At 43.0% G+C, this 24,375-nt stretch overlaps 1 protein-coding gene and 1 long non-coding RNA gene across 8 annotated transcripts in view; one reads left to right on the top strand and one right to left on the bottom strand.

Annotated features, from left to right (window-relative positions):
- LOC115510778 overlaps window positions 1-7,505 on the bottom strand; it is a 39,017-nt gene extending 31,512 nt beyond the window's left edge. For 6 of the 7 annotated variants that reach the window (XR_003967832.1, XR_003967833.1, XR_003967838.1 and 3 more), the window contains exon 1: window positions 4,463-4,558. This is a non-coding gene — a long non-coding RNA (uncharacterized LOC115510778). Of the gene's footprint in view, window positions 1-4,462; window positions 4,559-6,978 lie in introns of those variants that run through there. The other variant, XR_004343425.1, reaches the window with a different exon arrangement.
- Window positions 7,506-7,821: 316 nt separating this feature from the next.
- KCMF1 (potassium channel modulatory factor 1) overlaps window positions 7,822-24,375 on the top strand; it is a 79,090-nt gene continuing 62,536 nt past the window's right edge. The window contains exon 1 of the mRNA XM_030310986.1: window positions 7,822-8,187. Coding sequence (XP_030166846.1) covers window positions 8,172-8,187 — 16 coding nt within the window. The 5' untranslated portion in view covers window positions 7,822-8,171. The remainder of the gene's footprint in view (window positions 8,188-24,375) is intronic.

Here is a 24,375-nt window from a genome sequence, read left to right on the forward strand (position 1 = left end):
AAATATGTATATGTTGAACAGGAGCACCTGGGTAGCTTAGTTAAGCGTCTGACTCTTCATTTCATCTCAGGTCATGATCCCAGAGTTATGGGATCAAGCCCCCACTTGGGGTTCTCTCTCCATCTCTCTTTGCCCCTCTTTCTCCCCTGCACACACACTGTCTCTCTCAAAAATAAACATTAAAAAATATGTATTGAACAAAAATGTACATCATTTATATTGCCCTCTCTCATAACCATATTAAGAATCTGGGATCTATCCAGTGTTTATGAAAGAAAGAAAGAAAGAAAGAAAGAAAGAAAGAAAGAAAGGCAGGCATCATGCCGTTTAGAAAAGGCATCATTTAGAAAATGACCAGAATATATTTTGAAACCTGCTTTTTTCACTGAAAATGTACCACAGATGTATTTCTAGCTGCTTTGGTTTTATATAAAGCATAATAACTTTGTCTTCAGTTTTAAATATTAAAAAACAACATAACGGGGGCACCTGGGTGACTCAGTCGCTTAAGCCTCCGACTTCAGCTCGGGTCATGATCTCAAGGTTCGGGAGTTCCAGACCCGCGTCAGGCTCTCTGCTGACAGCTCGGAGCCTGGAGCCTGAAGCCTGCTTCGGATTCTGTCTCCCTCTCTTTGCCCCTCCCCTGCTTGACTCTCTCTCTCTCTCTCAAAAATAAATAAACATTAAAACACACAAAAACTTTTTTTTTAAAAAAGAACATTATGATAAACATCCTTGTATCTAAAATCTTTACATGTATCATGATTCAGATAGGCTAAATGTCTTGAAGTGGGACTGCAGTGTCAAAGAATGGGCAAAGCCTACGCATACCTCTTGAAATCCTGTTTTGCAATGGCTTAACAATTCATATGGGTAAATAGTAAGAAACAGGACTTAAAAAAATATCAGGGGGCGCCTGGGTGGCTCAGTTGGTTAAGCGTCTTGACTTTGGCTCAGGTCATGATCTCGCGGTTTGTGAGTTTGAGCCCCGCATCGGGTGCTGTGCTGACAGCTCAGAGCCTGAAGCCTGCTTTGGATTCTGTGTCTCCCCTTCTCTCTGCCCCTCCCACGCTCATGCTCTGCCTGTTTCTCAATAATAAATAAACATTAAAAAACAATCAGTGTGTGTGGGAGGGTCTCAGAATGCTCAGGAAAGGCTTTTCCAAAATGATCTTAAGCCTGTCATATGAAGACTCCGGTACAGACATGCCAGAGAAGCAAATGCAAAGGCCCTGAAAGCAGAGAGACCAGACTAAAGCCAGGGCAACCTACTTAACACCGACCACATGGTGCGTAACACTGACCACAGGGCAGAGAGTAGTAGACAAGTTGGATAAATAGAGATAGACCCTATATAGACTTTGGACCTTGGTAGGCATTTCAGTTATCATCTGATCTGTAAGAGATCTGGAACATTGAAAGTGAGCCATTGGGATGCCTAGGTGGCTCAGTTGGCTGGGTGTCTGACTCTTGATTTTGGCTCAGGTCATGAACCCAGTCATGGGATCAAGCCCCACAATGGGCTCTGCACTGAGCGTGGAGCCTGCTTGGGATTCTCTCTTTCTCTCAAAATACATAAATAAACATTATTAAAAAAAAAAAAAAAGTAAGACATTGAAGGGCTTTAAGCAGTGGAATAGGATCCAGTCTGTGATTCTGAACAACAGCTCTAGGAAGGAAACAGATCAAGATATAACAATGTTTGTCTCTGGGTGCTAAGATTATAAGCAACTTTTTTATGCTTTTCTGTATTTTCCAAAATTTTTCTGATGAACATGTATTACTTTTACAGTTTGTTTTTGTTTTGAGTAGGTTCCACTCCCAACGTGGGGCTTGAACTCACAACTCTGAGATCGGGAGTCACATGCTGTACCAACAAAGCCAGCCAGAATGCGTTTAAAAAATTTAGTCAAAAAAGAGGCATGCCTGGGTGGCTCAGTTGGTGAAGCAACTGACTCTTGATTTTGGCCCAGGTCACCGTTCGTGGGCTCAAGCCCCCCATCAGGCTCTGTACTGATAGTCAAAAAGGAAAAACAAAACCAGCTAACTGGAAATGGTACAATGGAAGACAGCATGATTGGTAGTAAGGAGTCAAGATCACTCTGAGTCTCAAGGATGGATGATAGTGGCCTGAAATGGTTTGGCTGCCTCGGGAATGGAGAAAGGGGTGAACTTGACCAATGTTTCATGGATAAAATTTTCTGGTGACCAACAGGCCATGAGAGGTAAATGGGAGGGAAGTCTAGGATGACTGTTGACTTCATCTTAGGTGTCTGAGTAGGTTGCGACTCTGCTCAACTCTAGGGGATATAGGAAGAGCACAGACATGGTAGGGAATAGGAGTGGCTCACAGCATTAAAAACCAAACAATAAGATTAATCAGGTTATAAAGCTGAGGAAGAGAAGTGAGAATTCTTCCAAGAAGCTTGACTCTGAAGAGAAAGAAACAGGGCAGTACTGGAGGGAGTATAGTGTTGGAGTGGGTTTTTTTTTATTTTATTAATATTTGAGAGAGAAAGAGACAAAGTATGAGTGGGGGAAGGGGCAGAGAGAGAGAGAGAGAGAGAGAGAGAGAGAGAGAGACAGAATCCTCAGCAGGCTCCAGGCTCTGAACTGTCAACACAGAGCCCGATGTGGGGCTCAAACTCACGAACTGTGAGATCATGACCTGAGCCAAAGTTGGACGCTTAACCAACTGAGCCACCCAGGTACCCCTAGGGTTGGAGTGTTCTTGGACAAGAGAAATGAACCAGTGACGCTGAGCAGTTGGAAGTACAGATGTTGAGGGGGAGGCTAAGGGAGCATGATCCAAGATGAGATGAAGTGGGATCCTAAGCAGAGGTGGGGATGAACCAAAAGAGGGACATCTCTGTTCTTCTGGGACGGTGGCAAGGATGTGAGGCAGCAGGATACATATGTACAGATTCCCTTGGAGGCTCATAGTGGGAGGGGAAACTCTTGCTTTTTGAACTTTACTTCCTGTGATTAGAAGGTGAGGTTATCTGTTGGGGATGTGGATGTGTAAGTAGTTGAAGCCAAGTGAAATTTTCTAGCAATCTGAAAATAGAGGGTGCTGATCAAAGACACAAACCGCTGAACAATACTGAGTCCCAACTGCAATTGGACCCACTAGATTCTGTAACAGCTCTCCCCTCCACCCAATCTGTACATTTCCATCATTTTGTGATCTGCTGTGATCTGCACTCCAAGCAGAAATAGAATCACGCAACGGATTCAGGGCTGGGAGTTTGCAGAGCTGGTGCAGCTTGAAAATGAGGGGGTCTAAAGAGTCAAAGGTTATGAGTGAGAATAGCGAGTGGACCATGGCAGCATCCACTGGGTCAGGAAGAGAATGGGGTTAAAAGGAAAACGAAAGGCCAAGTGGAAAGTTCAAGGTAGTGGGGTCCTAAGTAAGTTAAAGAATACATTTAGTGCTAGATTAAGAAAACTGGACAAATAGGAAGTCGTAACAGGAAGTTGTATAACCAAGTTCCAGGTATGGTCATGAGGGGAGTGGGTGGCTCAAGTATAGGTGCACATGGTTAGATTGGAAAAAAACCAAGGCATCACAAGGCCAGAGCACTACTTAAATGTTGGCATCATTATCATTTCTCATTTGAACAATGAGGGGGTTGTAAGAGTCTCTAAAAGCAGAGATTCTTTTTTCTTTTTCTAATGTTTATTTTTGAGAGATCACACACAAGTAGGTAAGGGGCAGAGAGAGGGGGGACAAAGGATCCTAAGCAGGCTCCACGCTGACAGTGACCTGGATGTGGGGCCCGCACTCACCAGCAGTGAGATCATGATCTGAGCCGAGGCTAGATGCTCAACCCACTGAGTCACCTAGGTGCCGCTAAAAGCAGGGATTCTTAAACGTTTTGGTCTAACAACCCCTTTACACACTTAAACCCAAATTTTAACAAATTTTTTGTAAGCTTTTTTTTAATGTTTGTTTATTTTTGAGTGTGAGCGGGGGAGGGGCAGAGAATCCCAAGCAGGCTCCACAATGTCAATGCAGCGCCCCACTTGGGGCTCAAACTCATCAACCGTAAGATCATAACCCGAGCTGAAGTCAGAGGTTTAACCGACTAAGCCACCCAGGCACCCCAGCAACAAATATTTTTAAGAAAAATAACAATTTTCCAAAAGAAAAACATTTGGAGGTGTGACAATGTTTTACAGCTTTGCAAATACCTTTAACATTTGGCTTAATTGAAGACAGCTGGATTCCCTCATCTGCCTCTACATTCAAACTATTGAGATGGGCTGTTCGAAGTATATAAGAAAATCCAAGTAGTGTCACTGCCCCCTGAGAAAAATCTTGAGGACACTGGACTACACCTTCAGAAGTTACTTTAATAAGCATTCTTCCCGTTTTAAATCATTCACTCATTCATTCATTCACTCACTCATTCAACACTACTGGATCCCGGAGATAGAAATGAATCATGTGATTGCCTACCCTGGAGTTTAGCTGAGATGAAAACTAATTAAAAATTACAGCACAGGGGCGCCTGGGTGGCTCAGTCAGTTGAGCATCCGACTCTTGATTTCATCTCAGGTCATGATCCCAGGGTCATGGGATTGAGCCCTACATCAGGCTCCACATGGAACCCACTGAAGATTCTCTCTAAAATAAAAAAAAAGTAAAATAAAATAAAAATTATAGCACAGCATTAATGAGAACAGAGGAAGGCGCTAGTATGCCTAATAGAGGCAAGGAAGGCTTAACAGAGTACAGGGAATTTGAATTTGGGCCTGAATTTCCTGTGTTCTCTTTAAGCAAAGGGAAGAACATGTGCAAAGGCCCAGCAGCAGGAATCAATACAGTACAAGACAGCACAGGGTACACTGGGAGACAAAGGAAAAATTTGTTGGACCTTATATGAGAAGTTAGGTTTCACCCTTTGGACCATAGGAGGCTGGGATGACAAGAGCTTGCTTTTCTGTTTTTCAAGTCAGTTTTCAGGTATCATTTATATAAATAAACTTTGCCCTTTTTGGGTGTACAGTAAACACTAAGACAATCAAGACTTAGAACATCTTCATTATCTTAAAAAGTTCTCTCTGTAGTCAACGCCCACTGTCCCACCCTCCCTCTGAGGCACGCAATTATTGATGATTTTTGTCTCCATAATTTTTTACTCTGAAATAATAATGCACTCACAGGAAGTTGCAGAGGGGGCCCATGTACACTCACCCAGCTCCCTCCGATGGTAGTAGCATTTTACAAAACTATAGAAAACTATCAAAGCCAGGAAGCTGACATTAGCACAATGCAATTAACTAGGCTACAGACCTTATTCAGATTTGGCCAGTGTTTACACTCATTAGCTTGTTTTACAGAACATAGTTGGGCCACAATATGAAAGATGGGTTAGCGAGGTAAGGACAATGGAAGAACTCAGAGGTACAGGGAAAGGAAAGGACTGGAGGAACCATTTCTGAAGACCAGAAATCATCTGATGGACAATTTGGTATAAGCACTTAATCTTTCTGGAAATGACATCTCCCATACCACAGAACAGCAAGCAGAAGGTTGTTTTAAAGCAAAGGGCCTGACCTCTAACCGAATTGAGGAAATGTTTCCTTCAGCCATGAAAACACCAGATAACTATAATATTCCTTCTCATGCTTATACAAAGAAGAAAAATGTTTAGTCATTTTCATTTTCTTACTTTTGACTGATTGCAAACAGTGAAATAACTGTCAAAGATCTGAGATTCTCTTGAGGTTTAGACACTTTTTCTGTTTGCTCTCCTTAACAGAATAAGCTAACAACTCCCCAAACTGAAACAAACTAAGCCTCTATACTTACTCTTATTCCTTCCTGGAGTCCAGTTATTTTTGTTGCTTCTCTTACCTGCTCCAGCCATGTATACTATTGACAATGCCTTAATGTCTGTACCTTAATATATTTACAGACATCAATTACTCATCACAAAACTGTAGGGTGTGGTTGTCCTCACTTTTATAGCCCAAGACCCAGAAGCTCCTTAGTGTTGGTACCCAGGATCACACACGCCAATACTGTAAAGTGCTTAGAAAGGCACACGTTCAGTAAGTGTTAGCTCGACTTGTCAGAAGCCGGGTTCTCTCCACTTACCAAACCCCAATGATAGCCTGGATGGACCTCTTTCTTCAACAGTTGTGCTGGACTTAATTTAGGCAAAAGCTCCACGAGTGCAATGGAAATATTTCTGGTGACAAAGTCCCCGTTTAAATCCCGTTTGTTTAAACCTTATTTGGCTGACAGCTAGTTTATCACTAGTTACTACCAAATAGAGTGCTTGGGTAGATCTGAGTGACTCAATACTTATTTCTTGACTTTAAAACAAGCTTTTTAATATGTTTGAAAGTAGATTTAATTAAATATGGTAACACTATCTATACTGTGTCCTGTGCTAGATATTTTATACACATTTTAGCACTAAATGCTCCAAATTCCAACTGTTATGATCATTATTAGCCATATTACCATCTGTAATCTGGCTGATTTTAAAGACGGGGAAATCAAGGCCTAGGAAAGCTGTCATGCGTTGCCCCAGGTCACAGAGCTAGTAACGGGGTGTACAGGATTAAGAACAGCTTTCGCCTAGGGACAGACTCCTATATGATACACACACAAACCAAAAAGCCCAGAACAATTTCAAATATAAAAGAGTAAATTAAAATAAGCAAAAGCAAACATAGGACAAAGAAACGGAGGCTCAGCAAGGTTAAATAACTGGTCCAAGGTTACAGAGAGACTATCAGAACCAGAATCCGATGGCAGATCTGTCTTGACTCCAAAGCATAGTTCATTTCCACCAAACCACGCTACCACGGACACCTGGTAAGGGGTAGTATAAATATTCATTGAATTAATAAGTCTGAAAACAAAGTTGACAAGGAAGAGGGTTAAAAAAAAATGTAAAAGAGAAATGAAAATGGAAAGGTAGTTCACGGGCAAGGGAAAAAAGGAAAATACAAACACACCCTCCAACAGTTTTCCAAGCAGCGCATTCAGGGTGAGGCAAGGTGCTGGAACAAACTTTGCTCGGGTCCCGCCGGACACCCAAGCTGGCGGGCGCGGAGTCTTCAAAGAGATGGTTCCGGAGGAGCCTGCCTTGGAGCACAGCAGCGAAGTCCGGCCGCCTCCCGCGCCCACGCCCTCTCCCGACCGCGAGTCACCCGGCCTGGCAACACGCGACGACGACCGGAGGGCTGCCGCCTCTCCCTTCCGAGCTGCTGGTTTAAAAAGAAATACAAACACATGTCCCCAGGCAGCCCGCAGCCTCTCCTCGGGGTCTGGGCCCGAAGCTCGCTTCCCGGGTCGGCCGGACAGAAATGCGCCCGAGGGCCAGAGACCCTCGGGGCTGCAGCTCGTCGCCGGGCAGCGCCCGCCGCCCGCGGTCAGCCCAGCCCAGCCTAGCGGCGGAGGCGCACACAGCCCGGACCCGGGTAGGCCCCAGACGGAGCTGGGGCGGCCAGGCAGGCAGGCGCCCTACAGGCCACGCGGGCCGGCAGTACCGGCGAGCAGCGGGCGCCGGCGGCTGGGCATTTCCTCTTCCTCCCTACGCGCTGCGCGGCGGCGCGGCGGCGGCGGCGGCGGCCAGGCCAGGCCGAGGCCCGGCTCGGGCGCCCGACCGCGGCCTGCTGGCTAGCGCGGGCAGGCGCCGCACCGCCCCCGCCACGACCGCCGGCCGCGGGGCCTCGGGGCAGCTGGGCCCGGCGCGGGCAGCGAGAGGCGGGGCCCGCGTGCGGGCGGCGGAAGGAGGCGGAGGAGGAGGAAGAGGAGGCGGAGGCGGCGGCCGGGAGCCGGGGGAGAGGGGCGGGGGGTGGGTCGGGGGAGGGGAGGAGCGGGATTTGCGGAGCGCGGCGCCGCAGCCGGGAGCCGGCGGGCCCGAGAGTGACCGAGTCACGGCGGGCGCCGGCGGAGCCGCGGCGTCGGACCCGCCTCCTGGAGGAGCTCAGCCCCGGCCAGGCCCGGCCCCATTCCCGCCCCGCGCCGCCTCCCCGCCGCCGCCGCCGCCGCCGCCGCGGGAGCGCTCCCCTGCCCACCCCGCCCCCGCGGCCGAGCCCGGGAGTCGAGTGGGAGTCGGCCGGCCGGCGCGGGCAGCGCCGGGACCCCGCCGGGGACACTGCAGCCGGAGCCCGGGAGGGGCCGCGCCGCCACCGTCTGAACTAGGATGTCCCGACATGAAGGTGAGAGGAGCCCCCGCCCCCACCCCCACCGCCCGGGCCTCGGCCTACCCCGCCCGGGCCAGGCGCCGCGGAGGGCGGCCGGGAAGCGGAGGAGACTTCGGCCGAGCCCGAGCCGGGCCCGAGGCGCCGGGCCTGGGAGCGAGCGAGCGAGAGCGGAGAGCCGCGGCGCCGCCGCCGCCACCACGGCCGCGGCCCTGAGCTGGGCCTGGTGCCGGAGGCGGGGCGGCCGGGCCGGCCGGAGGGTTTGCACTGTCATGGGGCGGGGGAGGGGGAGGGGAGTCGGCGGGGCCCGTTACCGGCGGGAGCCGGGCCCTCGGGACTGATACCGGCCGCCGCGGCCCGCCCGGCCAGCCCCAGAGCCGCGGGCTCCGGCGCGGCCTAGCGCTCCCGCCGCCCCGGAAGGGCTCGGTGCGGCCGCCGAACGGGGCCCCAGGCGGCAGCAGGAGACACAGGAGCCCTCCGTGGACCCAGTAGGCGCGTCCGGTCGCCGGGAGACGACGGCGAGCGCCCCTGCCTGCGGGCGACCGTGGGGCGGGCGGGAAGGCTCTGCGGCCGGGGAACGGGAAGCCCCCGCCACCCGGAGCCCGCCCCGGCCTCGCGGCTAGGCCTCGGCGAGTCCCTGGGCTCGGGTAACCAAGTTCCCGGGGCGGATCCGGCCCGGCCGCGGCGAGTAAACTCCCTGCTCGATCACCCGGTCAGAGCGGGACCCGCTCCCGGCGGGCCGCGGGCCCCTCGCCTGGCGTGCACTACCCTACCTAACCAGGTTTTGGTAAATGACCGTGGTGTAGTCTGTTAGTGGTCAGGGGCGTTTTGGACTTGTTTTTCGGTCTAAAAGCATGATTGGGGTACAGTTGCAGATAAGCAGACAGCTCTAGCCCAGTCCCAGGGCACAAAGAGAAACATGTTTAGGAACGATGTATAGGCATTGAGCCGGTAAAAAAATAAATAAATAAATAAATAAGTTAACTTCAATTTACTGCCATATGGTTTAGAAAAGGGGGAGGGGGTTGTGTTTTCTTTGTTTCGCTACCACAGGTCTTTAAGTAAATAAAAAGTGTTAACATACTTGGCGAAAAGTTTATCCTGGTAAGGTTAATGCAAGATTGTAGAAGTGGCTTTCAAGTATTATGTACTCTTGCTTTTAAAATCCTGTATAGGTGATGTAGGAGTGGAGAAAGTTTAGTGAGTCAGATTAGTGTGTTTCACACCATTGGAAGGGTATTCTTAAGGTAATGCAGGCCTTAGAATTTTGAGGTCGAAAAACTTAGATGGATGAAAATTATATTTAGGGCAAGTTTCAGAATTTGCTCAACTGGGCTGTTGAGATTGACTTAAAGAACATTTTGTGTTCAAGGATTCTGTATTTTAAAAGGCTCAAACCTAATAGGAAATATACTGTATTTCTTCACTTATTGTGGGCAAGTGTAGGACATTGTAAGGCAATAAGGGACTTAGGCTCATAGAAACTGTGTCCATTTTCCCAATTTTTCCTACTTAATGGGAATGTGTTCTCTATCTCTGTAATTTAAAAGAAGTTGTTACTAAAGCTACAACTAAATTTTAATTTGGGATGTTAAAGTTTATATTAGATGTAGCTGTGTGTACATTGACCACCTTTAAGACAAAATGAAACGGAGCATGGCCGCAGGCTCTCTTACTCTTAAGAACTGGGAGCGTTAAAACTACAGAATCAGCAATGGAAGAATGGGTTTGAGATCCATTCTCCTGCTTCAGGAAAACATCCAGATAGTTCCATTCTAATTGGATGATGTCCTGGGAAGATTCCTTTACCCCCAGTAATCTTTTAAAGTCCCACAGTGTGAACATTCTTGAATATAACACAAATTCTGTAATTTAAGCCCATTTCCCCCTATTTGATCCTGTGGAAAGGCATATGGTTTTGAAACTTACATTACCTTTTACTTACTTGAATACTACTGAACCTCAGCAAGTTAATAGCACACTTTTTCTGGTAACTTACACAATCCCAGATGTTTCTCAAAATGAAACATTGCTATATATAATCCATTAGTTGAAAACTTATAGTACAATATTTGACAAGTGATTATCTTTTGAGGGGCTAGTTTATGGCCTAAGGCAGGAGTGGCAGTCTCATTAAGAATCACATTTAATTCATTAGATATGTTTTGTGGATTATTAGTTCAGGCTGCCATTATTTTCATCAGTAAAAATTTAATCAACAAATTTAGAGTTTGACACCCTTACTATTATAGTTCTTTTCTCACTTTTCTCTTTTTTGGGCAAGCAAATCTCATTTCTTTTAGCATTTCTTTAGTGGTATGATTTTTGAGTTCTTTTAATCATCTGTCCCACCTCCACATTCTCTGTGGTTCTTGTTTCCTTTTGCACTGTGACCCAGACTGGATGTAGTAGTCTGGTAAAACATATGAAATGTGCTGCCTGTATTGTTGTACTTGGATTGCGCTACCTTTTCAGTGCCTTCCAGATGCATGTAATTTGTTACTTTGTCTTTGTGCCCACCCTAATGAGTTGCATGATATATGTAATGATGTAACTTTGGACAACTCAGCCCCAAGATGGACATATGTCAAGCTGAGTCTCTACCTTGTGAAGCAGTGGACCACGTCTGAGAAAGGAGATGCAGCCAGGAGCATAAAGAAATGTTCTAGCCAGGGGTCAGCATACTTTTTCTGTAAAAGGCCAGGTAGTAAATATTGTAGGCTTTGTTTGCTATAAGGTCTCTGTCATCTCTGCCATTGTAGTGCAAAAGCAGCTATAAACATGTAAATGAATAAGCACAGCAGTGTTCCAATGAAAACTTTATTTTTGGATGCTGACATTTGAATTTTGTATAATTTTCATGTGTCGTAAAATATGATTCTTTGTGTTACCACTTAAAAATGTAGAAACCACTCTTAACTTGCAGGCGTACAAACACAGGAGGTGGCTGAATTTGGCCCACTTTGACCTGTGGGGTATAATTTGCCTACTTCTCTTCTCACCTAGAGCTTTAGAGAGTTGATGGAACTCATAAAGGGCCCACTGTGCTTGGTATTCATTCCATCATTTCCTTTGGGTAATGGTAATGGGGAGTAACTGGTTTGGTCCATGGTTTGTACCTCAGTTTCCAGCCGCACCGTGGAGATTGGTAGAGAAGTAATTGTTCTTCAGGAGTGAAAAACAGGCTCCCCACCTTCCCAGACCATGTCTGAGTGGAGTCGGCAGTACTCTACATTAAGTCTCCCGCTTGCCCATTATGACTTTTCTAGCCAGAATTCCATTTTTCTGTGTTTTAATTCGCTTTGTAACATTCTTGTCATCTTAACAAACTTTTTACATCAGTGCCCAGTCACTTTATGTTCACCATACCAACGCCATCTAGTTCCATGTTACACAGTGAAATCAGTCATCTTTTTTATTTGTAAGAGTATTTTTTTTAATGATTCACTACACACTTTCTTAAATATAGGTATGTTATTCAGAGCTTAAAATGCATTTAATAGCTTGGCAAATTAAAAACCTCAAATTACTCAGTGCTTATTAGATAAAATGAAATTATGAATGCTCGTGCATGAGTTTGAGCCTAGTTGATTCCCTGGAATTAGGAACACATTTATTGCCTTAAATCAGTCAACCTTTTTTCAGTTGCTACTATGTATAAGGCACTTTCCTAGGAACCAAGGAGTGTGGAGATGAATGAGACATGGCTCCTCACCTTGAGTCCGGTGGGAAGATGCATGTGTATACAGCTTCTACAGCACAATGGGAGACCATAGGGAGATAAATGAATTGAGGACAAAATCATTATCAACTTTATTCCTAATGGATTTTGCCCCACTTCAGAGAGGGAATCTGTTTTTCTTGAGCGCCTTCCTTTTTTGTGGGCTACTCTTGATTTTGGGAAAAAATGAGATTTCAAATAGAGTCCTTATCTTTACCGGATTTATCTTTCCCCTAGCTTTTAGAAGACTTTCATATGTAAAAGTGAGAGCAAGTAGGTGAACAGGTAGGTGGTCTTATTGTTACGTTTTTCTCAGAAGCATCTGATATTGTTTATTTTCAAACTGTGAAGTATAAAAGTATGTAGGCCATTAATCTAGCTTTTGAAAGTTGTACCATTTTTTGAAATTGTACTGCTCTTGTTAGTAGATTTACATTTCCTCGTCTCTAAAAATATTATCTGACCCTAAAAGCTCACATGCAGATGATCCCAGGGTGAAGTGCAAGAATTTTGTTTTCAGGATTTGGGGACTGCAAAAGCCAGGATTGGTAATTGGCTTGTGATTGTAAGGTGATGACTTTTGCCTTCCTGTAAGTGAAGTAAATTGACTCCCACTGAAAAGATTTTGATTTTTGCTAACATGTCAGACCATTTATTTTACTTTAACTATGATTCGTTAAAAGATTATGACATTCTTAATTAAGGGTTTTTCAGTTCAATAGTTCATGAATTATATTTACCCTGATTATAAATAAAGGATAGATAAAAATGTAAATATTTTATTCCTGGGGTCTTTGATTTCATTTCATAAAAAGTTGATTTTGAAGCTCATTTGTCCCATATTTTTGGCATTTGTGTTTAAGTTAAAATGTCATTAAATACAACTTTCTTGTTTTAAATTAGAAATTTAATTTGGAAGAAACTCCTTTCAGTCTTAGAACTTGAAGAAATATTAGCGGCAATCTTGTTTAAAAGAAAAACTTTTTTATAATAGAAACTTAAGAAACTACTGATGTGAAATGAACAAAACAAATCCCTTCGATTAGGCTTGCAAATCTTAAAAATGAAGAAATCCATGCACTTACGACTCATAATTTTAAAAACATCAGCTTTAGAGAATCTACCATATACATTTGCTGAGGCTTGTTTTTTGTTGTTGTTTTAAACTGGAGGCTCCAAAAGCTGTTTCTAGTGAAGGTTAAGGTGTGGTTGAATTATCCTAGAAATAGTGTGTCTTTTAATTACATTATAAATATTGCTGGGGAGCTATTTTCATGAGCATGAACTCAAAGGAAACATTTCCTACATTTTATGCTTGTAAAAGTTAAAAGTAAAACCCTGTTCATAATTAAAATCTTTTTTATTTTTATTATTTAAAATGTTTATTGATTTATTTTTGTATGTGAGAGACAAGGGAGAGCATGTGGGAGGGGCAGAAAGAGAGGAAGAGAGAATTCTAAGCAAACTCCGGGCTGTCCATGCAGAGCCCAACTCAGTGCTCCATCTCACAAACCATGAGATTGTGATGTGAGCCAAAAGCAAGAGTTGGCCACTCTGCTGACTGAGCCACTCAAGCATCCCTGTTTGGTTTTTTTTTGTTTGCTTGTTTTTGTTTTTGTTTTAGAGAGAGAGTGCAAGTGGAGAAGGAGAGAATCTTAAGCAGGCTCCACTCTTAGGGTGGAGCCTGACCAGGGCAGAGCCTGATGCAGGGCTCGATCCTATGACCCTGGGATCATGACCTGAGCCAAAATCAAGAGTCAGATGCTCAACCAACTGAGCCACCCAGGCACCCCTATGATTAAAATCTTTGTTTTTTTGTTTTTTAAGTAAGTAATTTTTTTTTCTTTTAATGTTTGTTTAATTTTAAGAGGGAGAGACAGAGCACGAGCATGGGAGGGATAGAGAGAGGAAGACAGGATCCAAAGTAGGTGCTGTGCTGACAGCAGAGAGCCTGATGTGGGACTTGAACTCACAAACTGTGACATCATGATCTGAGCTGAAGTGAGACCCTTAACTGACTGAGCCACTCAGGTGCCCCCCCCCCATAATTAAAATCTGTGTGAAAGATTAATTCCATATTAATTTTAGTGTTATGCTAGGAACCATGATGTTTTTCAGGTTGTTTTTTTTTTTAATGATAAGGTATGGTTTTTTCAATTGCTGAAGTTATTTATTAAATTGAGGAAAGAGCCCTTAAGAGGTATACAGATCAGAACTTTTTTAAAATGTGGTAACTTTGGGGCGCCTGGGTGGCTGAGTCGGTTAAGCATCCGACTCTTGGTTTTGGCTCAAGTCAGGATCTCACACGGTTTGTGGGTTTGAGCCCTGCCTTGGGCTCTGTGCTGACAGTGCAGAGCCTGCTTGGGATTCTCTGTCTCTACCACTTTCTCTGCTCCTCCCCCCTCAAAATAAATAAATAAACCTTAAAATAAAAAAATTAAAACGTGGTAACTTTTGTATTAGTCAATTGTCCTGATTCGTGTTGGAGTGGGGATAAGGCAGACAGTTCCCGAAGGGAACATACTACCTAGATTACATAGGAAGGAAGCGAGTGATCGTGAAAAGAGAGGGTGTTCTTGGGATGGTAAGGATAGGAGGACAGGAGAGTGCTGTCAGAGGAAAGTTAGGCAAGGTGGACATGAAGCTTGGAAATGATCTGTAGCCACAGGAAGTTAGAGACAGAAGACCACCTTTCATGCTGAGTACCAGGAGGTGAAAATTCATCATCCTGTGAAGCTAGCAATAGATGAATTTCCTTGTTAGGCACCTTCCAGGGTGCCATCCCTACTACCTGTCTCACCACTCTCCCACAGTGTTTGTTAATCGTGCTTTTAGTTGTCTTTCTGAATAGAAAGACAGTTCACGTACATGGGTCTATCCAGTTCATGTACATGGTCCATTTATTTCTTCCACAGCCACAGTGCCAACCAGCAGTCCAGCAGACCTTGCCAATGGCTGTAAGGAGTATCAGGGAGGAAGTATGAATGGATCCCAGCAAGTCCATCACTGCTGTTAGAAAAAAACAACTAAAATCACGAGAGTGGGTCAGTCAAGTCACCTTCAGCTAGGAGGGACAGACAATAAATGGGTGAAGCCTCTTGACATCATGATTAATTAGGTTTAGCATTATGTTCTACTGAGTTGTGTGGGTTTGGTTCCCCCCCCCCCCCTCACTGGTTCTCAGTGCTAGTGTCATGAACTTCAGCTTTTTTTTTTTTTTTCTGTTAAGAGGATTTTCATTAGGAGAGTCACTTTAGAGTGCTAACTTGAGGACCTATTAGAACAGTCACAGGCATAATCAGTTATAATTTATTTTTTGTTTTTGACTTTTGTTTCTTTTTGAGACTGTCACCCTCCCCTCCCACCTAGTAAAGTGGAGGGTCCCTCTAGTGGCACCCTTGCCTTATTCTCCAAGCATTTTTTTATGCTGTAATTGTTTGCTTGTGTGCCTCCCCAACAAGTTACCTGAAAGACAGGTATAGTGTTACACTTACCTTTACACCCTACCACCAAGCACAATGTCTGGACTGTCGGAGGCCAGACATTTGAGCACTTGTGGATGATTGTTAGAGATGTTATTACTTGTCTAAAAAATGGTGAGACTAGAAACTGCTGTCTTCTGCTTTTATCTGGGAAGCTGGTTAAGAAGGAGGGAGATGGTAGGAAAGATTTGGAATTTTCATAAAAGTAAGAGGGGATGAATAAACTACGTAGAGTGAAAACTTAAAGGAAGCTGACTCCTGGGGGAATGACTTGGGATTAGACTCAGGTACTGTTTTTTTGTTCTACTTCTGTCTCTGGTTTTGGATTAACTGGCTATGGGTTCTGCATATTAATTGCACCATGTGTGAGTTTTCTGATTCATTCATTCATTCATTCAGTGGGTATTTATGGACTTCCTACTTGAGTACTACTCAAAATCATCTCGAGAGCTTGCCGCAAGTTGTTGACCCTTGCTGCGGCATTGATAATATTCAGTGGGTTTGAAACACCTTTGGGAATTAAATGCTTTCCTGTTGCACAGGCTGTGGTTCTTTTACAATTTGCTGGAATTAGTCCTTAAAATTTATATCTTATGACAGGGTAATTAAATCATGTAAATACTTTAATGTTTTGACAATATTCATCCACCCCTCCTTTTTTGGGAGACAGCATGTTAGCAGGGGCGAGGGGCAAGGGAGTAAGGGAGAGAGAGAAAGTGAGAATCCTAAACAAGCTCCACACTCAGCACTGAGCCTGACGTGGGGTTCGATGAGCCCTGGTTCATGACCTGAGCCAAAATCAAGAGTTGGACACTCAACCAACTGAGCCACCCAGCGCCCCTCTTTTTAAGCCTACTTTCATTTAAGTTTCTCAATTCTAATTCTGCCCAGCAGTACATTTCTTTCCTTAATATTGTCCTTAGACTGTGAACGTCTCAACACATATCTGCATATGTGAAAGTATGTTCAAGTAGATTATTCCTCATAAGTTTATAAGTATCTTTGATGCTTAGAAAACAGCTCAAGGGATTAAATGTTTAATTTTTGTATTCAGTATAGTTTGTGTGTGAAGGCCTAATGGTTATATAGCAACTGTTGGAGTAACTAGATGGTACTTGTTTTTATTATTTCTCCTCAACCGTTATTCTTCTTTGGTGTCTTCTATGGTTGTAGAGGTTTGGCAGTGCAGGGAAATGAGAATCTTTCTAAATTAGGAGTTAACGGCATCGCAGTAAAACAGGCAGGGATTATTTAAAGGAGTTGTTACAGATGTGTCTCTTCTGTAAGAATGAAATAAATACATGCTGAGAGCTGGGGGTGCTTGGGTATTGGGAACCACGTAGTTTTCTAGTTTTCATAATCTGAGATCTTACATTTAGCCTGATTAACACTGCTAGGGACTCTGATACAGTAAATTGCAATTTGAAATTAACGTAAAATGTGCAGAGGAGGGAGTGATCTTCCCTTCCATAGGAAAAATGGTGATTAGCACCTGAAGTGACAGTGGGTAAGCATTTGACCCATGGTTTTCCTGACATTCCCTGTTAGGCGTATGATATCGCTTCATGTTCTTTCACTGTTCCATGTCATTTTCTACAAGCTTTTTAGAAGTGCAAGCCACATGTAATTTTATTTTTTTATTTTTATTTTTTTAAGCCACATGTAATTTTTTTTTTGAGAGAGAGAGAGAGCCACCGAGTGCAAGTGGGGAGGGGCAGAGGGAGAGAGAGAAAGAGAAGACAGAATCCTAAGTAGGCTCCATGGCTCATTCTTGTGACTGGTGAGATCATGACCTGAGCCAAAATCAAGAGTCAAATAATTACCCAACTGAACCATCCAGGTGCCCCTAGGCACATGTAATTTTAAATTCTGTGGTAGCCACAGTAGCAAACTAAGGAGGTGAAATTAAATTTAAATAGTTTAATACTTTAACCTAGTATATCCAAGTTAACATTAATCAATCAAGATAAAATTATTATATTCTTTTTTTCTTACAAAGTTACAAAATTCTAGTATATATTTTACACTTAGCACACTTTAGTTCATATCATCTGAGAATCATCTTTAGACTTGTACATTAGGAGTCTGCTAATAGACCATATATAGTCTCTTTCCGTAGGTACGTTTTGATGTAGTATTGCCATCTGCTCAATGGTGAGTTCATTAACATTCTGGATTTTTGCTTCTTGAATTAATTTCCTAAGAACCCAGATTTTACCTTTTTCACTCAAAAAATTTTTTAACCTACATTAGCAACATTTAACCATTACAATAGAAAACTACTTTATAAGCAGCTATAAATGTATATAAATTATAATCCCTCTGGGCCCTTCAGATTGGAAGAGTAAATAATGGCCTCAGGGTGATTTTAATGTGAGTTTGTGGGGTTATTTTAAGTCCTCCGTGATGACAAATGTAAAATTTATAAAAATTGTTACTAGTCCATTGCAGGTTCTATTATGGTGGAATCCGAAGATTGTTTGGGTTCTATCTGGTGAGGATAGACTTTTCATCATTTGAAGAAAGTGACATCCAGGCTTGGTAATTTATTGTAGGTGTATTTCATTGTAATGAGATTGGGTCTCTAGTATCCATCTGGAAAAGGCCTTTGCCATCTAACAACAGAAAAACAGATGGTTATGACTCTTATTTAAAGCAATTTTAAGAAAATTGGGGCATTTGGCTGGCTCAGTAGAGCATGCAACTCTTAATCTCAGGTTGTGAGTTCAAGCCTCACATTGAGCATTTTAAACCTATGTTACTTTAAAAAAAAAAAAAAGAATTTTAAAAAGTAATTTTAAGAAAACGGATTATGGAGCTAATAGCCAGCCCATTGTCAAGGTTAGCCAGCCACTGGTGATTTCTCTTTTTTACCTGTTTGGTGTACTGTTTAGCCAGTTAGAACTAGATTTGCAAATAAAAATGGGCTGTTTCAGAGATAGTCTGTTAAAAATTAAAGACCTAGTGTTTTTTTTCCTTCATTTCACTGAAGCAGCAGTTCCACAGAGCAGTGGGTTTTATGGTTCTGTTCTTTTTCAGTCCCCCTACAGCCAGATCTTTGAAACATCAGGAATTTATGGCTTTTTTTTCTTTAATAGTGTAAAAATACTAGTATTGTATGGGTTGGGTGCTCTCACCTAGTGTTTTTCAAAGGGTAATTTAGGACGTGCGCTATTAGCACCACCTGGGAACTTGGACAGAAATGCAGATTCTTGGACGCTGCCCTGGACCCACTGAATCAGAGTTTCTGGAGGTGGTGCCCAGGAGTTTGTGTTTTCGTAAGCTTCTACCTGGACCCAGTTATGACCAAAAGCATTTATGTGTGAGATGGTTATCGCTGGTGACAGGGACACACAATGGTTGTGATACAATTTTTTTATGGTATGGTACCAGTCAAATAGAAATTCAGTTGCTGACCTTGACTTTATTCTTCTTTTTTTTTTTTTTAATTTTTTTTTTTTTTTAGTGCTTTTATTTATTTTTGAGACAGAGAGAGACAGAGCATGAGCAGGGGAGGGGCAGAGAGAGAGGGAGACACAGAATCCAAAGCAGGCTCCAGGCTCTAGGCTCTGAGCTGTCAGCACAGAGCCCGTCGCGGGGCTTGAACTCACAGACCATGAGATCATGACCTGAGCTGAAGTCGGATGCTCAACTGACCGACCCACCCAGGTGCCCCTTGACTTCATTCTTCTTGAACACTATGTTACTGTCACCTGAGGAGGTGAGAGAGAAGTGTGGCTCCCCACTCTAGACCAGTGCTATACATTTACTAAACACACATTTATTGAATTTATTGAACGTATTCTTGAGGCTTCAAGGATACCATAGTGAACAAAACAGAAAAGATTCCTGTCCCTGTTGCACTCACATTCTATTAGAAGGAATATATCAGGAGTATATGGTCTGTGAGCCAAACTTGGCTGGTTGCTTGTTTTTGTTTGTTTGTTTAGGATTTTATTTTTAAGTAATCTCTATACCCAACATGGAGCTTGAACTCACAATCCCAAGATCAGGAGTCACATGTTCTACCAACTGAGCCAACCAGATGCCCCTGTGATTTTTATTTTTTATTTTATTTTATTTTATTTTATTTTATTTTATTTTATTTTATTTTAGTTATTTATATTTATATTTAAATTCAAGTTAACATATAGTGTAGTATTGGTTTCAGGAGTAGAATTTAATTGGCTGCTGGTTTTTATAAATAAAGTTTTATTGGAACATAGCTGCATCTGCTCATTTACATATTGTCTAAGTTCTTTTTATATTGTAAGGGTTGAGTTGAGCAATTGTGACAGAAAAAGTTGAAAATATTTGCTACTTAGCTATTTACAGAAAAAGCTTGTGGGTCCCTGGGGTAGACCATAAAAGAATAAATATGTGATATGTAAGAAAGTGTTAGGAGTTGACAGGTGTTATGAAAAACCATTCAGTGGGTTAAGGGAATAGAGAGTGGGGGCCTACTTTAGATACTGTAGTCAGGGAGGGCCTTCTTGAAGATGGGACATTAAAAGAAAAAATTGAATTAAGTGAAGTATATTTAAAGAAGGAAGGATATGGCTGAGGGCATAGCAAGTGCAGAGGTACTGAAACTTGGAATGTTTTGGGAACGGCGTCAAGGCCACTGTGACTGGAAGACTGTGATTGAGGGGGGAAAGGGATAGGAAAGTGCCATAGCCAGGGCCAGATCCTGAAGACCCTTGTATTGTGGGCTGTAGTAAAGACTGTTTACCTGTGAGTACATCGAGAACAACGTTTGCAGAGCCCTTCTATAGAGAGCGGTCTTTTTGGCTAAACAAATGGCAAAGGCTGGAAATTAAATACCTGGTGTTACAATGCATTCCAACATCTCTAAGAAACATTTCTTTATAAACTTTCCCTTACACTATTTACTCTTAAGCTTCGTGGTCCTCAGCCCCCATGTATCTATGTATTCTATGTAGCTAATGTTTCTTGTACATTAGAAATAGAGGGGTTTGGTAGAGATCAGATATTTCCATGGTTTGAATGTAAAACCCTTGAGCCTAGAAATTGGGTCATCAATATTAGCAGGTTTCAAACTTTAAAAAAATATAACTCATAGTAAGAAATGTATTTGATATTATCCAATAGTTACATACATATGTAAAGAAATAAGTTTCACAAAACAGTACTTATCTTTACTATGAGAGATGTATTCTGTTTCTGTTAGTTCATTAAAAACAAAAATACTAGGGACACCTGGGTGGCTTAGTCAAGCATCTAACTCTTAATCTCAGCGCAGGTCTTGATCTCAGGGTCTTGAGTTCAAGCCCTGTGTTGGGCTCCACACTGGGTGTGAAGCCTGCTTAAAAGAAAAATAGTTGTGACCTCCTAGACTGATTTCCCATTCTATTCATTGTTTGTGACTTGCTATTTGAAAAACACGGCCAATGCTATCTAATCCCAAACTTGGGAGTCCCTTGTGTACAAGGTATTGTGATAGGTACAGAGACAGATGGAAAACAATTTTTCCTCTTGGAGGGGGATATTGGAAGTTCTAAGTATATTAGATAAACTAGCTGTAGTATAACTGGAGCAGTAAGTGTCAAATCAGTTATTACAAGTTCCATGATGTTATTAGCAAGTGGAATAGAATGTTTTTTGGGTGTCAGAGAAGGCATTTCCAAAAGTTTGATATTTAGACTGAAGACTTGAAAAAATACTGTGGGTATTTTAAATTGAAGTATAATTGACATAGAATATTATGTTAGTTTCAGGTATACAACATAGTGATTTGGTATTTGTATACATTATGAAGTGATCACCACAAGTCTGGTTCCCATATGTCAGCATACAAAGTTTTTACAATATTAATGACTATTCTCTATGCTATAGTACTGTATTTTTATAACAAGAGTTGGAAATAGAGCTGTCAACCAAGTGAGAGCATGGTAGAGGGTAAACTACAGAGCTAAGCAAATCTGAGATGTGCTCAAGAGAGGTGGGTGGGACAACACTGAGACCAGGGTTTCTGGAACAGAAGACTCCTGTATGTCTGCTATGGGAGTGAGGTATTAGAATGATTGATTTACCTAGGACGCTTACCTGACTGAGCCACCCAGGGAACCAATTTATTTATATATTTTTAAGATTTTATTTTTAACAATCTTTATATCCAACGTGTGGGGCTTGAACTTGCAACCCTGAAAGCAAGAGTCATATGCTTTACCAACGGAGCCAGCGAGACACCCTTGCTGACCCCTGCTTTAATCCATTTATTTAATAAATATATCTTGGGGGCCCCTAACGTGGCTCGGTCAGTTAGGTGTCCGACTCTTGATCTCAGCTCAGGTCTTGATCCCAGGGTTGTGAGTTCAAGTCCTGTGTCAGGCTCTGCAGTGAGTGTGGAGACTCCTTAATATTCTCTCCCTCTCTCGCTTTGCTCTTCTCTCCTGCTCACACTATCTCTCTAAAGTAACAAAAAAATTTTTTTTAATTAAAAAAAACAAAAGATGAGATAGTTGCTGAAGTGATTGCAAATAGACCTACTTGGTGATTAATTAGACAGGGATTATGGAGAGGTAAAAAGTCTAGGAAAATAGCGTTTTGGTTAGTTGGGCAGCACCATTCATCAAGCTGCATATCTAAGAAACATGCCTTGAGGGAGAAGGTGGAAAGCAGGGGAAAGAAAAGTGGTTTCCATTTTTAGCATGTTGGGTTTGAAGTACATGTGGGAAATCCAGGTAGAGATTTCCAGGGGCAGTTGAACATGTGGGGTCTAGAATTCATGAGTTTGGGCGTAATCCATAGTAGTAGAGTTGGTTGCTCAGTGATGGTGAGAACATAGACATTGAGAGGATGAGGAGACTGATCAATAAGCCCTTGGAAACACTTCACATTTAAGAAACAGGAGACTGAATGGGAATAGCCTGGAGAGTAGGAAGAGAACCAGGAGAGAATGTTGGCATTGAAACTTAGAAAGATGATTTTCTGAGAAGGAGGATTCAGTCAGTATTGCTGCAGATGGGTCAAGAAGATAAGAAATGAAGTGTTCATTGGCTGGAGCTCTTGGAGTGAGGAAGGTTGTGGATATTGATGTGCACTTTCAAAGGAGTGGGCTAGAGCCCAGACTGCAGGGTGTTAAATCCTGAAAGAACACGAGAAGTTAGGAATACTCCCTAAAGATTTAACTGTGAAGGGAAGGAGAGATGTCAACAGTGAAAGGTATCTCTAGCACCTGGAGCAGGTTTTGGCAGATATTAGAGACTGGGAAAATCATTCATTCAATACTGTGCCTACTACTAGTATAGTATTTAAAAGTGGGGTAGAGTAATGAAAGATAAGTTCTCACTAGGGGGGCAAAAAAGAAACATATCATATAATTTTGGCTCATGATAAATATTCTCAAGAGCATAAAGCAGAGTGAGGGAATAGGGAATAAGGATTAAATGTGATAGAAGGTGAATCAGTGCTCTGTGTAGCTATTTTTAAAAGAATGGTCAGGAGGGCCTTTCAGAGGATGTGCTCCTTTGAAGCAGAGACTTAGTCAAGTATAAAGCCCTGGGGTTAGAGTAAAGTAGGTTTGAGGAACAGAGTAGCTGGAGCTGACCAAATGGGAGGATGAGGAGAGAAGAAGAGGTAGCGATGGACTGACTCCAGATTATATGGGGCACTTAGAGGCTATGATGAGACATTTGAGCTTAATTCTTTGAATGTCGAGCTACCAGGACTTGCTGGTGTAGTGTAGGCAAAAGCACGTGGATACGAAGAAGGCCATTTACTGAGACAGGGAAGCCAGGGGGGAAGGAACGTGTTTAGAGGTGGAGGTCAGGAGTTCTGTTTCAGACACACTAGGTTAGAGATGTCTGTTAGATGTTCAGGCAGAGCTGTCTAGGCCATTTGGATGAATGACCTGGAGTTGAACTGGCTGAATGAGTGAATGAAGTCAAGACTTGATGTGACTGTTGCTCTTCTCTCCAGTTTACTGGGGCTTGAGTTCCTCAAACCTTTTAGTAGGTAAATGTCTGGAAGCCTATGACCCTTGTCTTTTTTCTCAAAGTAGCAAGAAAGAGGGAGCACAGAGGTAGAAAGCCCTGTGTGTCTCCTGTGGCAGTGCTGTAGTGATACAGTTCCAGACAGGAGAGCTCACTGTGGGAATTAGGCCAGTTTGGCAGCTGGGTAATGAATTAGTTTATTTTCGTTCTTTTCTCGCCAATAAATCAAGAGGAAGATAGAATAATAGACCTTTTGGTCCAGAAGGAAATCAACCTTCTATTTTTTTCCCAAATTGTGTTCTAGAAAGGCTGAGTCATACTACTTGAGATCATAGTGAGGACTAGAATTCAGATCCCATGACTCTTGTTCCAGCCCATTTTCTACTGTATATGCTGCTGGGATGAGGGCTCAGAGTTTGTTAGTTTGTAGACTAATACTAGAGGCTAGACTTCTGCATTAGATAGAATTTTCCTGTGTACTCAAATTTTTTTCTGAGATGCTGAATAGTAAATTTAAGGATGGGATTTTGGAGCCAGACTGCCTGGGTTCAAACTCTTCCTTAGTCACTTACTCACTGTGACGTCAATAAGTTGTTTACCTCTCTGTGCATCATTTCATGAAATGGGCATAATGCTTACTTAATCTCAGGGTGTTTAGTTGATTGATTATTATATATAAAAATTTAGGCTAGTGACTGGCGTATAATCACTCATTGGGGCACCTGGGTGGTTCAGTCTGTTGAGCATCTTAACTCGGTATCTGCTGAGGTCATGATCCCAGGGTCTTGGGAGCCCTGTGTCAGTCTCAGTGCTGAGTGTGGAGACTGCTTGGGATTCTCTCTCTCCCTCTGCCTTTCTCCCCTGCTTGCACTGTCTCTCCCTCTCTCTCTAAAAGCAAGGGGGAAGGAAGGGGACGCCTTGGTGGCTCAGTCAGTTGAGCAGTTGACTCTTAGTTTTGGCTCAGGTCGTCATCTCATGGTTCGTGAGTTCAAGCCCCACATCAGGCTCCATGCTGACAGTGTAGAGCCTGCTTGGGATTCTCCTTCCC

The sequence above is a fragment of the Lynx canadensis genome, chromosome A3, assembly GCF_007474595.2.
Source record: "Lynx canadensis isolate LIC74 chromosome A3, mLynCan4.pri.v2, whole genome shotgun sequence".
NCBI lineage: Eukaryota > Metazoa > Chordata > Mammalia > Carnivora > Felidae > Lynx > Lynx canadensis.